This window comes from Sinohyriopsis cumingii, chromosome 14 (assembly GCF_028554795.1).
Source record: "Sinohyriopsis cumingii isolate HCF-2022 chromosome 14, ASM2855479v2, whole genome shotgun sequence".
Classification (NCBI taxonomy): Eukaryota; Metazoa; Mollusca; class Bivalvia; order Unionida; family Unionidae; genus Sinohyriopsis; species Sinohyriopsis cumingii.
Genome location: NC_142974.1, coordinates 64186122 through 64204658, shown reverse-complemented (window position 1 = coordinate 64204658; position 18537 = coordinate 64186122). Strand labels below are relative to the sequence as shown.

The 18537-nt window shown below is 36.7% G+C and overlaps 1 protein-coding gene across 1 annotated transcript; it reads left to right on the top strand.

The window, feature by feature from the left end:
- Positions 1-8441: 8441 nt before the first annotated feature.
- On the top strand, positions 8442-16794 carry LOC149784010 (uncharacterized). The gene has a single exon (XM_089932109.1). The coding sequence runs from the start codon at positions 8978-8980 to the stop codon at positions 10619-10621; it is 1644 nt and encodes a 547-aa protein (XP_089788235.1). The 5' UTR covers positions 8442-8977; the 3' UTR covers positions 10622-16794.
- The last annotated feature ends 1743 nt before the right edge of the window (positions 16795-18537 follow it).

Sequence of the window (18537 nt, the reverse complement as noted above, 5' to 3'; positions counted from 1 at the left end):
ATCGTTTGCATTTTATATATTACCAGCCCCTAGTGCTAATTTACGTTTCATCGCGGATCTTACTAACCAATTAGCTAATTTTTCTTTGATATTTTTATTTTTTATAGAATTTAGCGCATGAATCATTTCACATCTGCAATATGCCTATGTTGTAGATCATTGGTTTTATACGCAACATCATGAGCATGACATACTTTATCAATAGCATTTATTGGTTCCTCGCCTGGTTTTGGTTGATCCTGATTATCAAGCCTGATATCGAGTCGAGTACCAAGACTGCGATAATTATATCCTGGTAGATGTTTTTCTCCTGGGTATTTAGCCCACGGAGTTTGTTGATTTTGCTGCAATATCACCTCCACGTTGCTTTTTTTTTTAACGCTGACTTTGTCCCCGACTTATCACCGGGAATAAATTTAAATTTCTTTGTACCACACCGCGTACACTTACCCGTAACCGCTGATCTGTTATTTTTTGTGGTAATAGTTCTTAGTGTATCCGTCGGGATACACGTCCTGCACTTCACACAATATAAATCCATGGATATTTTATTTTATACAGCATGGATATAATTGATTTTTCAGCGACAAGAAAACGAGAACCTGTCAAGCACCATCCTGCGTTACCAAATTCCATCAGAATTATAATAATAGGACCATCTGGAAGTGGAAAGACACAGTTGTTACTTAATCTTATAATGAGATGGTTAAAGTGGGATCAATTGTATTCGGTAGCCCCGTCACTTGATGATCAAAGATGTTATGACGTGCTCAAAGATTTTAATGAAAACGGACGAATAGATAAAGATAACGATGTTATCGAGTTTATAACCGATTTTGATGAAGCACCATCAGTTGATTCCATAGACGGATTTATTAATAATTTGGTTGTATACGATGATGTGATGCTGGATAAACAATCAAATCCAGCTAGGATTTTTTCCCGTGGTAGACATAAAAACACCGATATCATTTATGTTACTCAACGATACACACAAATACCAAAAGTGATCAGAGATAACTGTAATATTTTAGTTGTGTTTAATGGAGTTGATACACACACGGTGAGAAATATTCATCAAACTTGGTGCAGCGGTGACATGGATATAATTAAATTCAGAAACTTCTTTTCACAGCGCAAGCTACTCCGCATGGATTTATAACAATAGCACTACATAATCCTAGAACAAGATATCGTATTGGACTTGATAAAATATTTGGATAAATTAATAGCAGCAGAGAGGGTGGGGGGGGGACCTCGCGAGGACGTAATTGCGTAAAACGCGTGTATAATAAACTAGAAAAAAGTCACCAACGACAATGGAGTAATATTAATTAGACAAATTCCATAGAGATTTTCTTAGTAAAGTGTCGACGCTTTTTGTTTTTCGATCGTTCGTAGGAAGGCTTATTTTCGACGTTTCGACGCTTTTCAGACAAAGGTCTGTCCACCCTCTCTGCTGCTCATGTGTTCTAGTGATATTCACCACTACTAAAATCTTGCGCTTTACTTATACATTGTCTTAAGTGTAATCACACTCGTTTTCCGTTAAGTGACTTCAAACACACTGGCATTATTATATACTGCAACTATAATAGTTCTCATACTTAGAAGCATATTCAATATAATCCCATTTAGTGATTCATATAAGATCTATTTAGGATAAGCAGCTAATAGCAATTGCATTTCATTATCTTTAGACTGGTTGCAAGAAAGAAGGAGGGATGATAATCAAAATTAGAAACTTTTACCGGATTAATATTTAGAGAATTACGTTTCATGAAATAAGATAAGAAAAGAAGTAAAATGTAAATAGGTCATTGCATAGTATGTATTTAAGGAATGTTTCCCAGTTCTTTTTGCTATTATCAGTACTGACCACAAATATATTTTGAATATGGAATGTTTTAGAGTCATGCTTATAGTTGTGCGTGTAATTTGCCTGTCGGTCACTGGACCAGTTCGACTGGAAGAAGACGTATATGAGAGCCCCAACAGTATGGCATAATAATGTTTACCACGTGCATCCTACAAAAGACCCAATATATGTGTAAAAATGTAACGCTCGTTGCATCTTGCTGTAATATCGCTCAATATTCCCCGATCATCCAAATCGTATTTATTTTGATACCACAATGATCATGATCAATTAGACACTTCGAATAATATGTTAAACTGAATTTTTTTTATATTGATTTTCTAATGTAAAACTATAAACCAATTTAAAAGTTAAATGCAGTGAAATATATTAAATCTTCGTATCCCTGTTGTTGAATGGCGTAGATAACACTATAGCTCCCATAATCGCATCGTCGTTAGTACGATTGCGTATTCTAACGGTACATACGGCCGGCTAGCTTGCAAACATGTGAATCTAGCTAGAAACCTTTAGTGTACTTAGTTTTTCTATTTCAAATTGGTTGTTTGCGCCATGTTTTACTTTGAACTGCAAAGGAGAATAATGTTACTAGTGATATTTTATATACAAACAAAGCAGAATATAAATGGTAAACCGCTGACATTGCGTGGGACAATGACATAAATCATTTTTTTTTTTTTTTTTGTATCTTCGTCCCTGTCAATAACGGCTACATTTCATCGAGTCGGTGCAAACCTCGAGTATATTCACTCGTCCTCTTTCGCCCATGTTTGCATATACCGAATTTCCCGCGTACTGGATGAAATAAATTCGTCATCCACTAGGATCAATCAGTTATCCTTTCTGTCTTACCTTTGTATTAACTTGGCTAACCTGAAATGAACTGTAGGTCATAAGCAGACAAATGGGGGTGGGGTGGGGTCAGGTCTTGTTATGCAGAATGTGAATTTTAAAAGATTTACAAGCCAAGACAATCGACAACATATAGGTAGGTGTTACTATTAATTTATATTATAATGTGTGGTCTATTTACACAGATGACATACAATATATACACATAACTGTATGCAACATGCAGTGTTAACGTTCATTAACAGTTTCCAACTTTAACGTAAACGTGGTCATGATGGCGGCATTAGATATAAATCAATAATTAATTCATGATATTGTTGGAGTGTTATTTTTTTTTTTTTTTTTTTTTTTTTTGTTGTTGTTGTTGTTGTTGCTTGGATACTTTAAAGTAACACTATTATTTCCTAACATGGACATGTTTTATGGTTTTCGTTTACTCACCAAGATTGCATAAGAAAATTTGTGTCACGCTCTTTAACGTGTACATTTATTGTGACTTTAGACAACTATTCATGGAAGAGGGCGGATAATAAATTAACCTGTGTCATCTACAGGCATTTATATCTTTATGCAGACACTCATATGTTCAGTCATTTCCTAATAAATTTAAATTTCCGCACAAGCAAATGGATATATTTTCAAGTCCGTTGGCCTACAGTTCAATTGGCTGGAATGTGATGGAAGCCGGTAGACTGAAGTAAGTTTCAAACATTACAAGACGTTTTAACGAAACGAGGCTATCTGTAACATTATACATGTGTAACTGACCAATCAGAACCCTCTGTGCATGAGTCATAGCTCCACTGGTACTATCTACAGGCGTCTGCCTCTTTGATAGCACTCTGTATTAAGACCTCACAGTAGTCACTTGTATATATTAAAGTATTGATAGTTAGAACACGACGTCTCATCTTATGTTTCAACACAATAACACAACATGGTGTCAGAAGTGGGATACTAATTATAACTGGAATAGCACATGGATCGTAAATGGATATTTTGAAACAATAACTTTACAATCCACGGAAGATTTTGCACTAATTTGAAACCTTAAAAACGTTGAAATTTCTGCATACGAACTTAATACCTTCGAGATGGATCTTTCCGGCGTGTCAACCCCTACCATGGACTGGGACAATTCCAACCTTACCAACTCATGGGCTAAATTCCAACAACACTGTGAATTAATATTTAATGGACCGATGAGCAGAAGAAGTGATGCAGTCAAAGCCAACTACATTCTACTTTGGGTAGGCGACAAAGGTAGAGATATTTTCAACACATGGACTCTGACGGATGAAGATAAAAAGGACCCATCAACGCTCTTTACAAAATTTAAACATCACGTGCAACCAAAATTAAATCCGGTCTTCGCCAGATTCAAGTTTAACAATGAAATTCAAGGCTCCAGGACAATAGACCAATATGTGACTTCACTGAAACTTTTGGCCAAGGACTGTCTCTTCAAAGACGAAGACGACATGATTCGTGATAGAATTGTCTTCGGGGTATCGTCACCAAGGATACGAGAAAAACTTATCAACGAAGGTGAAAAGTTGACCTTGGAAAAGGCTATTAACATCAGTCAAAGCCATGAATATGCCCAGGAGCAGCTCCAGACCATGTCTGCATCAGCCAGACCGGAAGTACATGCGACAATTCAACGACAGACCAAGACAAAAGAACTACAGCCAAAGAAGAAATGGACCACATCTTCCAGACGGAGCGTCAACGCGACCTGTGGACACTGCGGATACAAGTCACATTCAAGCCAGGACAAGTGCCCTGCAAAAGGAAAGACTTGCAATAAGTGTCATAAACTCAATCACTTTGAGAAAGTGTGCAGATCAAAAACGGTCAGTGTGATTAACAATGAACATAAAAACGAGGATTTATATATTGACAGTGTAAAAAGGGATATAATTGCCAATGGCCAGGCGTATGCGGCGATAGAGGTAGGACCTAATTTAGTTCCTACTGATTTTAAATTGGATACTGGCTCTCAAGTTAACATCATACCATCGCATATATTCAAAAAGCTAGGCATTAAACATCCACTTCAACCTACATTAAGCACATTATCCGCATATGACGGCAAATTATTGAGTACAATGGGTACAGTCAATCTCACATGTAAGCGCACTGAACGTACACATGAACTCGAGTTCTACATTGTTAAAACGAAAGCACCACCTATTCTTGGTTTACAATCTTGTATGGAGTTAGGCTTAGTTAAATTTACATACTCCGTTCAGACACAGATGTCAAATTTACAATGTAATAAGAGTACGCCCCTCACTAATGCAGTTGTTCTCAAGGAATATGCCGAAGTCTTCAACGGCATAGGTCTTTTCCCTGGGGAATGTACCATACACATCGACCCCAAGGCTACACCTGTAGTGCACCCTCCGCGGCGAGTACTTGTCGCACTTCAAGACAGACTCAAAACTGAACTTGATCGCATGGAAAACGAAAATATCATTGCCCCGGTTACATCACCTACAGCATGGGTAAATTCTATGGTTGTCGTAGAAAAGCAGTCGGGTAAACTAAGGGTATGTCTCGACCCACAAGATCTTAATAAAGCAATTTTGCGTCCCCATTACCCTATGCGCACACTAGACGATATCCTACCCCAATTATCAGGTGCAAAATACTTCACCAAATTGGATGCACGGTCAGGATATTGGGCAATAAAACTGTCACGTGACTCATCATACCTCACAACTTTCAACACCCCTTACGGCCGTTACCGTTTCTTGCGTCTCCCATTTGGTTTGAAATCATCTCAGGATGAATTCCAACGGCAGATCGATGAGAGCTTTGAAGGTTCAAGTGGTATTGTTTCGATTTGCGACGATATACTAGTTTTCGGACGCACACGCGACGAACATGATACAAATTTGAGAAATGTTCTCAAACGTTCCCTCGAAAAAGGAATCCGGCTAAATGAGGAAAAACTAGAAGTAGGTGTTACAGAAGTACAGTACTTCGTGCACATTCTGTCAGCAGAAGGTCTCAAACCCGATCCTGCCAAAGTATCAGCGGTCAGAGAAATGGAACCCCCTCGTAAACACGCAGAGTTAGAAACCATTCTTGGCATGGTTAACTACTTGTCCAAATTTGCCCCAAATTTGGCTGGGGTCACCAGTTCGTTAAGACAACTGTTAGCGAAAGACGTAGAGTTTTCATGGGACTCTCCGCAAATAGACGCATTTCAAAAGGTCAAAGACATAATTACTATAAGCCCGGGACCTGTTCTGTCCTACTTTGACCCTAAGAAACCACTGACTTTGCAAGTTGATGCGTCAAAATATGGGCTCGGTGCCGCCCTAATGCAAGATGATAAGCCCGTGGCTTATGCATCAAAATCCTTGACTACAACTGAAATTAATTATGCTCAGATAGAGAAAGAAATGTTCGCTATACTGTTCGGATGCAAACGGTTCCATCAATATGTATACGCGAGAAAGGTACACGTTCAAACTGATCACCTTCCACTTCTCGCTATAATGAAAAAGCCCCTCTACGCAGCCCCACCGAGACTACAACGCATGCTTTTGCAGCTGCAGCGTTATGACCTAGATGTAAAACATTACCAAGGTAAGAACTTACCCGTAGCAGACACACTCTCCCGTAAGTTTTTATCTGATACACTCCCCACCTTATCTGAAGGTATAGATATGCATGTGCATATGGTGTTATCAGCATTACCTATATCTGATCGTAAGAAGGAAGAAATTCAATCTCTCACTGAACAAGACCCCCAGCTGGTCATACTGAAACAGGTCATAATTGAAGGGTGGCCTGAAAAGAGGTCAAGCTGTCAATCAGAGATAATTGACTATTGGAATTATAGAGATACACTTTCGGTTGTAGATGGGTTAATTTTGAAAGGTCAAAAAATAGTCATACCACAAGTCCTCAGGCAGAAAATGCTAGAAACTGTACATTCGGGACATTTAGGTATTGAGAAGTGTCTGAAAAGAGCCAGAGATGTCTTGTTCTGGCCAAGAATCTCAGTTGACATTTCCGATGTAGTGTCAAAATGCTCTATCTGTTTGGAGCGCAGAAGTTCTAACCAAAAGGAACCTCTCATCCCCCATGACGTCCCTGAATATCCATGGCAAAAAGTCGCCACAGACCTATTTACATGGGATAATAAAGATTACATTGTTGTAGTAGATTATTTCAGTCGCTACTTTGAAGTTAAGGCACTCGCAAGCTCAAAAAGTTGCACTGTTATTAATCACATGAAAAGCATATTCGCGAGCTTCGGAATACCGGAAGTCGTTGTCAGCGACAATCAAACATGCTATTCTTCCCGAGAGTTCGCAAGCTTCGCGAAAGAATAGGACTTTAAACATGTTACATCGAGTCCCACATACCCTCATTCGAACGGCCTAGCGGAGAAAACAGTTCAAACTGTAAAGAGAATTTTCTCAAAAGCAAAAGCCGATGGCAGAGAACCGCTTATAGGCATATTAGAATATCGAGCCACTGCTCTTGATATCGGGTTCTCACCAGCACAATTGTTGATGGGGAGACAACTCAGATCAATTCTCCCAACAACTCGCGAAAAGCTAATTCCCGAAACACCCATCACCGCTGAGGTCAAAAAGAAAATTACACTTCGCAAGGAGAAAACAATGAATTATTATGATAAAAGTGCAAAACCACTAAAACCACTTAAGGAAGGGGAATCAGTCAGAGTTCAATTCAAAGGTCAAAACTGGGAACCTGCCGTTATATTAAGAAAACTCGACGAAAGGTCATACTCAGTTCGCACCAAAGATGGTACCATTTATCGTCGCAATAGACGTCAGCTCATGAAAACTAATGAAACACACCCCCTACAATGTAATATAAATGCGCCTTTCTCTCAGATTGAAAACACACTGTGTACAGCAGTAACACTTCCCGCAAATGCCAGTAAACCAATTTCACAATCAGTGGAATCTCAATGTTTCAGCCGAAGTACGCCTGAGCCTGCCGCAAGAAACCCACAAGATTGTCAGCAAAGCGGATACTACACACGTTCTGGGAGGCTAGTAAAACCAAAGATAATAGAGTCAGTGTAATATCAGTTCCTAAAACCTGTACATATCCTGGATAAGAAACAGTTCGGAAATCCTGTACTCACAGATAAGGGAGACTCAGCTAACAGAACAGTCATTAGTGTAGCACAGTGTATGGTTTTGTTGATAAACACAGACGGTAATTCAAGATAAGGACCAGCTGTGTACATTAAATAGCAATCAAACAAGCAGCAGGATATTTAAAAAAAATATACAATGCATTCTCAGTCTGTCACAGACTTTTATTCGTTAATCATTGTAAGCATTGCTATCAAAGACGAACTTGATTTTGATATATTAGTTATAATGGTTCATATTCATTTAGACAGTTTATTAAAAGTTAATCAAACCTTTTCGTTGTAAGAAGAGAGATGTAACATTATACATGTGTAACTGACCAATCAGAACCCTCTGTGCATGAGTCATAGCTCCACTGGTACTATCTACAGGCGTCTGCCTCTTTGATAGCACTCTTGTCTTAAGACCTCACAGTAGTCACTTGTATATATTAAAGTATTGATAGTTAGAACACGACGTCTCATCATATGTTTTAACACAATAACACAACACTATCTAAACACATTCTTCAATATAATTTTTGTTTCTCTTTCGTTTAAGTGATGTGATGTGATTTGGATATTAAACGTAGCTTTTAACAATTTTTCAGTCATATCGCTACGATGTCTGCAGTGTGGCAGTTTACAGTGGTGTCTAGCACTGGGACATCATGCCGCAGACATGTGACATAATGTTCCACCCAGTCACATTATCCTAACACCGGGCCGACCAGTCCAGTCCTAACACTAACCTTTTAATGCTGAGCGACAAGCGAGGCAGTTTCGTTAAAGAAGTATATTTCAACTTAACCCGATTTGATTCGATACGATGCTAATCGACATCAAAGTAAGCTACCCGATATTTAGACTGTAAGACTTCGACTCACAAAACAAATATCAAGTTCATTTTTATTGTAGGACTACTCATCTACCCTATGCCACAAAAGACAAGCGAGAGGATACGTACTGCTTACAAACCAGACAAATGTGAAATGTGGTTGAATGTATTTAGCTAGATCACATGCTTGACATTCAGGAATGTATACGGGGACAACCATGCAGATGTGAATTACTACAAGATATTCATAACATAGTCTAATGAGATAAAATAAATGATGATGCGCACTAGTGAGAAACCATTCAAATGTGAAATATGCGAGAAATCTTTTAGGTATAACTTTAATTTGTCAAAACATCTGCTGTTGCACACAGGTGAGAAACCCTTCAGTTGCCAAATTTGTGGGAAATTGTTCAGGCAGGGATCACATTTGTCCGTGCACATGAAGGTGCACACAGGTGAGAAACCTTTCAAATGTGAAATATGTGGGAAATTGTTTGGCCAGAAGTCTGGTTTGTCATCACACTTGATTATACACACAGGTGAGAAGCCTTTTAAATGTGAAATATGTGGGAATTTGTTTGGCCAGATTTCTAGTTTGTCATCACACTTAAAGATACACACAGGTGAGAAGCCTTTTAAATGTGAAATATGTGGGAATTTGTTTGGCCAGAAGTCTGGTTTGTCATCACACTTAAAGATACACACAGGTGAGAAGCCTTTTAAATGTGAAATATGTGGGAATTTGTTTGGCCAGAGCTCCACTTTGTTAAGACATGTGATGGTACACACTGGCGAGAAACCCTTCAAATGTGAAGTATGTGGAAAATTGTTTAGCCAGAGCTCTCCTTTGTCGAGACATATGAAGCTGCACACAGATGAAAAACCATTCAAATGTGATATATGTGGGAAATTATTTAGACGGAGCGGTAGTTTGTCATCACACATGAAGATGCACACCGGTGAAAAGCCTTTCAAATGTGAAATATGTGGGAAATTATTTACATGTAACCATAGTTTGTCCTCACACTTGAATATGCACACTGGTAACAAACCATATAAATGTGATATTTGTGAGAAATTGTTTAGTCGTAGTATTCATTTATTATCTCACTTAAGTATACACACTGGTGAAAAAACATTCATGTGTGAAATATGTGGGAAAATGTTCAGGCAGAGCTATAGTTTGTCATCACACATGAAGATGCACACCGGTGAAAAGCCATTCAAATGTGAAATATGTGGGAAATTATTTAGATGGAGCCGTAGTTTATCATCGCACATGAATATGCACACCGGTGAAAAGCCTTTCAAATGTGAAATATGCGGGAAATTATTTACATGGAAATGTAGTTTGTCTTCACACTTGGATATGCACACTGGTGAGAAAACATTCAAATGTGATGTATGTGGCAAACTGTTTGGCCACAGCAAAATCTTGTCAAGACATATGAAGGTGCACACAGGTGAAAAACCAATCAAATGTGAATTATGTTTTAAAGTGTTTAGCTACAGCTCAGAATTGACAGGACATATGAGGATACACACAGGTGAGAGACCATTCAAATGTGAAACATGTGGGAAATTGTTTAGTGAGAACTCAGGATTGACAAGACATATAAGGGTACACACAGGAGAGAAACCATACAAATGTGAAACCTGTGGTAAATTATTTAGCCAGAGCTATGAGTTGAAAAGCCATACAAGGGTGCACACTGGTGAGCAACCATTCAAATGTGCAGTATGTGAGAAATTTTTCCGATATAGCTCAAATTTGAAAAAACACTTGAGGATACACAGTGGTGACAAGCCATACAAATGTGGAATATGTGGAAAATTGTTTAGTCGGGGTTCAACTTTGTCAACACACATGAAAATGCATTCTTGTGACAAACCAGTTATGTGGGAAAATGTTTAGCCGCGGTTATACCCTGTCATCAAGTTTGAAGGTGCAAACTGGCGACAAAACATTAAAATGTGATCATGGGGGAGATTGCTTAAACAAAACTGGAATTTGTAAACACACCTGAAGAGAACTGCTTTAAATGTGGGAAATTGTTCAAATATAGCTCCAGCTTGCTTGCACACTTCAGGATAAACACTAAGTGACAAATCATTTAAATGTGAAATTCATTGGAAATTACATTTCAGTATTTACAATGGTGACAAATCCTTCTGATGTGAAATATGAGGCAGATTGTTGAGATAGATCTCTTGCTTGTCCACACTTGAGAATATAAACAGTAATGCCAAACCATACAAGTGTGGTTTATTTGGCAACTTGTTTTACTTGATTAAAAGTAGTAAAGATGGCATAATGGTCCAGACCTAGAATTCTGCATATCTTTGTAGGCAGGAGGACTTTAAGCTTGACAAAAGTCCTGCTGAATCTTCACTAGTCTTTTGGCTTACCTATTGGTGACAACTATAACTTTATAAGCTATCGGAATATTAGAAATTTGAAAATTGCTAGTCCAGCAGGAATTTTCCTACTTTTGGAGCCCTTTTGGTTACAGACCATACCGATATGATGTATGTGGAGAATGGTTTTGGTGTATGTTAGCCAAATTCACAATGTGCACCAGACAGACTGGTGGAATATATAGTAATTTGTTTTCAACTGATTATGGATTCACAATCCACATACAAAATGTGTGGGACAATTTTCATCCATAATACCAATTTTTCAAAAGCACTGGTGACAACAAATGAGTCATTTATGTGGATGTCTGTGCCTCTTTAATATAAGGCTGCACATGGGTGATAAATAACGTGAATTATATAGGAAATTGTCAACTCAGATGAGGGTGCACACTGGTTGGAAATGATTCAGTTGTATAATTTTGTAAGCACAAATTGAAAGTACTGGTGAAGGGCCCCATGTGGTCTAAACCACTCTTTAGTGTTCACTGCTGTCTCTAATGAGTTGTAGGTGCAGGCTTTGCCATTTTGGATATGTGAGAAAGCTTGCAAGTGGCTTCCCAAGGGTGATTGGTTCTTGGTATGGGCTTTTCAGTTTCTTCATCAATTATACTGGCCACATTATATAGCCTGTCATGTGGTGAAAATGGCATTTAGCTGACAGCACCACACTTGCGTAAAACCACATTAAATGGGTTTTATATGGTAAACCATTTTTATTGAAATCCAGCTTGACAAAGCACAAGAAGATACATTCTGAATTACAAGCCATTCAAAAGTGAGATCTATGCAAAATTTGCTGTAGAGGTCTCGACATTGATGACATGTACTGCGTTTAAACCATGCAAATGTGAAATATGTTGTCATTTGGTTTCTGTTGGGTCTAGACTGATTTTACAAATGACAACTCCTAATGTGAACTGTGTGAGAAAAAGTTAGCACAAACATCAGTTTTTCAAAACAGCTGAGGGTACACACTGGCCAAAGCCCATTAAATTGTGAAGTACAGTAGATGCATTACAGATTACACAAAATACATGTCCTTGGTGGAAATTAATCTATCCAGGATGTTCACAGTCACTGACTCAGGTAGTGGTTATTGTTGACGTCCAATTAATGGCTTGTAGTGGATGGATTAAGTTTTATTACCAGAGTCAAAAAGTCACAAGAATATAATTATTATCAGTGGATATCCACTACCTGGAGTGGATCTAGTCTGAGAGAGAGTATATAGCACAAAATACTCTTTGTTACTGTACATGATGCCATTTGATATTTAAAGTCCTTCCCACTAAACTGTGTTGTGAGAGACTAAACTGTGTTTTGAGAGATGTAAGATAATTATCTCATTGAAGAATCCTGTGAGAATATTTAGATGGTTCAAAAAGTGTAAATAGTTTAATTATTACTGATTTTGTTTAGGTCACTACATATTTTTGAACTGATTCCTTCATAATGAATTTTATCTGTGAAACTATGCTTTTTATGCATCAAGTATGCCTTTAATGTTCCTTCTTACACTTTATCACATTTTTGAAGGAGTAGGATTTACCATTGACTAACATTGTGTATTATGTTACTAGTATAAATATTTATATGTTCAGCTGGCAAACTGAGATGAGTGACTTGTAGCTCTAACATTGGTAGGATTTGCTTGTGAGTTTGCTTTCTTTATTTAACCAGTTTTTTTCATAGATATAAAATATGTACTAAACATGATATTACAAAGGCCAACTTTTAATTGAGTGTAACAATACAGTAAACACTTTGCACGGTGGAGGTCAGAATGGTCATCACTTAATTAGGTTGCCATAGAAACACTTGCATACATAGCTGTGTCAGCCGATTGACACTTTTTACATTTAAATACAATGGTCATGTTGCATTTAATGATGATTATGCTGAGACCAAGCTAAAAGGTAAAAACTGAAACACAGAATTTACTTGACAGAAATTTAACTTAACCGAACTTATTTCTTTTTTATTCTTAAAGTGCTACTACCATTACACATTACTAACAGTGAAATTGGGCAACATTTAACTGTGTGGTCTTATTACATGCCACCATTAAACATTACTAACAGTGAAATTGGGCAACATTTAACTGTGTGGTCTTATTACATGCCACCATTACACATTACTAACAGTGAAATTGGGCAACATTTAACTGGGTGGTCTTATTACATGCCACCATTACACATTACTAACAGTGAAATTGGGCAACCTTTAACTGTGTGGTCTTATTACATGCCACCATTACACATTACTAACAGTGAAATTGGTCAACATGTTATCGTGTGGCTTATTGCAGCATACTGAGTATTCAGTTGTAATCAAAATGCAAGAAAATATAAAACTTCTTATTTAAAGTTGCAAATATCATGATGGTAATCAGATACTGGGTACTAAAGTTTTCTACCATAGAAATAAACTTGCATAAACTGGCCACAACAAAGCCAACCGTCTTGGATATCAGTCCATTAAATATATATTTTCTTGTTTCTTTCACCCATTATTACACTTATAAATTATTTTATCAACTTTACATTTTACTGAGAAAGTAGTGCAAGAACTTAATGGTTTGAACAGAGTAGTGAATTATTTTTTATATCTTCATAACACTGTAGAGCGTACATATTCTGTTCTCGTACATACATACATAATAATAATAATAATAATAAACTATCTTTGACAAGGATAACACATTTGTCATGGCTGAACCATCTGCCATGTGGTCCTCAGTTTTTGTAATAAAAAAAAATAAAAAATAGAAGACCATGCACATAACCATATATCGTTGCACACTCATTTGTACATATTTGACATGAATGACTGTGTGACTATACTGGGAAACATACAAATATATATCAGTTATGGATATGATTATTAAGTTTTATATTCAGAGCTTTTAATATGTCATTCCAGCTGGTCTAGAAGGAATTTCGTTAATGATATTTTAAAAGAAACAAGGGAATTTGAATTACGTATCCTCATTGGTAAGGAATTCCATACAGTAGTTGCTGATACAGTAAATGAGCTTTTATAATGATTGGTTTTCGACCAAGGAATCTGGAGATCATTTTAGTCATCGATCGGAGATTATGCTCAGTATTCGATGATCTTAGTTCAATTATGTTAGAGATATAATCTGGAGAAAGACCGTTAAAGACTTGTATGTCATAATTCCTTTAAAATAAAGTATACATTTTTGTATAGGTAGCCATTTCAGACGTGAAAACAATACATTTGAGGGAGTCATAACAGGAAGTTTCAGTATTATTCGGGCTGCCCTTTTCTGGAGTCTATCAATTCTGGACAGATTATAATTTTATGTGTTTCCCCATATGGTACAGCCGTAATCTATCAGTGGTAGTATTTAACCCGAAAAATAAATTTCAAGTGATTATGGAGGTAGAAATTTCGAAAGCAATTTTAATAGCTATTCTTTTGACTACCATTGCACATAAGTGATCGATATGCGCATTCCAGCTGAGGTGTTGATCAATGTAGATACCAAGAAGTTTTTGATTTTTGACAATAGATATGTCTAAGCCATTTTGAGTTAGAAGTAAATCTATGTTAGTAGATAGATGCTGCCTTGTTCCAATTGAAATACATTTCGTTTTAGAGATGTTAATATGCATTTTGTTTTGATGACACGAAACATATATTGTTGAGGTGGATTTGAAGTTTATTTTTAATGGAGTCTATATATTTATCAGATAAATGCAGTGTCGAATCGTCAGCGACAGGATCTGTGTTATCGTGCGCTGGATACAAGGCTAAGTCATTGATAAATAGTAGAAAAAGAAGAGGCCCTAATATAGATCCTTGAGGAACACCACTTAAGATATGACTTGGTTCGGATATATGTTTACCTGTGCAGACAACCTGGTGTCTCTTTGTGAGATACGACGTGAACCAGGCAACTGAGTTTGGAGAAAACTTGTAGGATGAAAGTTTTTTTAATGAGCAATGAATGGTCAACCAAATCAAATGCTTTTTTAAAATCAATGAAGATTGCACCAGTAAGTTCACCTGCTAGTAGCCATTGGTCTATAAGTTTTGTCATTGCAGTCTGACATGAATGATTCTTTCGAAAACCTGATTGTGATCTATGGAGGAGTTGGTACTTGTCAAGATATCTGAAAATATGCTTGCTGACATGTTTTTCCATAATTTTTGAAAGTACGGATAGAACAGATATGGGTCGATAGTTGAATGGGTCATTCTTTTCATTTCCCTTATAAATTGCAAGTACTTTTGCTAACTTCATTGACTCCAGGGAATTTATTGGAAGTGATACTACAGTTAATTATTTCTTTCAACGACTCTGAGATTGATAAAGCCAAAATTTTCAGAGTTTTGAGGTGAATTCCATCTAGACCAGCTAATTTGGTTGTGTCAAGTTTATTTATAATATCAAAAGTGTCATTTATTGTTATTAAGGGAATGTTGAAACTAACATAATCGGGTACCCTTTCATTCACGAATTTAGTAAGTTTGCCTAAATTAGGCTCTGTATTCTTAGACCTGTCAAGCGTTTGGGAGATATTAGTAAAAAAAATGGTTCAGCTGGTTTGCAATATCGAGTTCATCAGTATAATTAGTGCCATCAACTATAATTTCACATGGAGCTAGAGGCGCAGGTTTCATTGAAGTTAGATTTCGTAAGTGATTCCAGATGGATCTGTTATCGGAGTTTGATGTGATGGCTTCTTTGAAAAAGGAGCGTTTGTGTTTTACAATAAAAGATTTGACTTTGTTTCGCCATAAACGATAGTTTGTAAAGTCTCTATGTTTATGGTAGTAGTTTCGTTTGCGTTGTGCCTCTGCGATTTCATTAGTATACCATTCTCGTTGTTTTGATCGTTTAATTCTCTTGATGTGTATGGGGTCGTGTTTATTTAGGATAGTAAGAAAACAGTGATTCCAGTTAGACAAGTCATACTCTGGGTCTATGTTAGGGAAATATATTGTGTTAATGTTTTGTGATAGTTCAGAGAGAAATTCATTTTCAGAAAAGTTTTTGAAACATCTGTATTGCATGTAGGAGTGTAAGTTGTTTTTCTTTGCGCTCTGTTGCTTACGAGTTGCACATATAGGATAGTGATCACTAATAGGGAAACATACATACATACATGCATGCATGCACGCACACACACACACACATACATACATACTTTAAGGTTTAAAAAATATTGTACTTCCATTGCGCTTAATCCATTTGTAACATAAAAATGAGGAGTATTATATTAACTTGAAACTACATGTTTCATTTCAAGAGAAAGTGTGTAGAGCAATTTGACAGTCTGAAACCTTTGTCAATATGCCTCAGGTATCAAGCTCCTAACCCATCTATACATGTTCCTTAATCACATTTTCAGCTCTTTGTTGTGTTCATATGACCTATAGACTTCACGAACTTTGCCATTATATACATTTTGTAACAATATAGTACAATGCTTTTTGTCATTTCAAATTGTCAGCAATTTTGTTGGTTGCTTTTTTGTTTGTTTTTTTCTTTCAAAGTGAGATATTTATCTTTATAATCTGGTACTCACCAAATATTTCTGATAACATCAAAACCAGTATTTGTTTATAAAGTGGAGGAGTGTTTTCTTCTTGCTAGTTCAGATTCTTTTAGTTTAAATTAAAATTCCATTTCTTTTTGCATCTGTATTCCCTCTGTTCTCTTTTACATTGCAATTACATTAGTCTATCTTCTCTCTCTCTCTCTCTCTCTCTCTCTCCTTTCTGCAGCTGCAGTTGTATTTTTCTCTATTTCCTCTTTCTGCAGTTGCAATTGTCTCTTTTTCCTCTTTCAGCTACTGCAGTTCTCTTTCTTTTTGTAGCTGCATTTGTCTCTCTTCTTTTTACAACTGCAAAAGAAGATACATTCTGGATTAGAAGTCATTCAAAAGTGAGATCGATGCAAAGTTTACTGTAGAGATCTCGACTTTGATGACATGTACTGTGTTTAAACCACGCAGATGTGAAATATGTGGTTATTTGGTTTCTGTTCATGGTACACAAGAGGACAAATCCTAATGTGAACTGTGTGAGAAAAAGTTAGCACAACCATCAGTTTTTCAAAATAGCTGATGGTACACACTGGCCAGAGTCCATTAAATTGTGAAGTTCAGTAGATGCATTACAGATTACCCAAAATGCATGTACTTGGTGGAAATTAATCTCTCCAGGATGTTCACAGTCACTGACTCAGATAGTGGTTATTGTTGATGTCCACTTAAAGGCTTGTAGTGGATGGATTAAGTTTTATTGCCAGAATCAAAAAGTCTCAAGAATATAATTAATTAATTAAAAGTGGATGTCCACTACATTTAGTGGACCTAGTCTGAGAGATAGTATATAGCGCAAAATACTCTTTGTTATTTTACATGATGCCATTTGATATTTAAAGTCTTGCCCACTAAACTGTGTTGTGAGAGACTAAACTGTGTGTTTTGAGAGATGTAAGATAATTATCTGATTGAAGAATCCTGTGAGAATATTTAGATGGTTCAAAAAGTGTAAAAAGTTTAATGATTCACTGATTTTCTTTAGGTCACTACATATTTTTGAACTGATTCCTCCATAATGAATTTTATCTGTGAAACTATGCCTTTTTGGCATCAAGTATGACTTTAACTTCGTTTCCTTTATTTGCACTCACAGTGAATTTTTTTGAAAAAAAAATTAAAATTATAAATAATGATTATTTGCAAGATACCATCGTTTAGTTAACCTGGATACAATACAATCTTGGTCAGCTTACACATTGTATCGTATCATGGATGAACGACAGGTGCCTTCAAGCAATCGGGTGATATTTTCGTCTCTTTTGCAATTTTGTTTTTTGACATAAGCGATACACACTACAGTAAGGAAACATACACAAGCCGGCATCCGCTACAAATACGGAGTTCGTGGATATATTTTTTCATTAATAAATTTCGCATGATGAAAAAAGAAAGAATAAATGATAACAATGCAAGGTTAGTTTCTTTCATTTTATTTTCAAATAAGTGTACGCTTATCATTTTTTTTTTTTTGTACCGTGGGGGGGGGGGCACAAATTTAACACAAAATTATTTCCTTTCTTATTTGTATGAAATAATGGCGCAAATATGATTGGCGATATTGACTAGTAATGATAAACTTTCAGGGGCGTCAGTAGGAAGGTGCGGATCTCATCCGGTGACACCATCAGAGGGGATGACACCAAAGTAACCGTCTATACAATTTTTATATTTTTGAGCAGGAAGAAGGTCCATGGGGTGACACCATGAGCTACCTCACATGACTGTCTATACAATTTTTGTGCTGGAAGGGGGTCCATGCGGGTGACGCCATGAGTTACCACAATGACTGTCTTTAAAAATTGTGAATTTTTTTGTGCAGGAAGGAGGA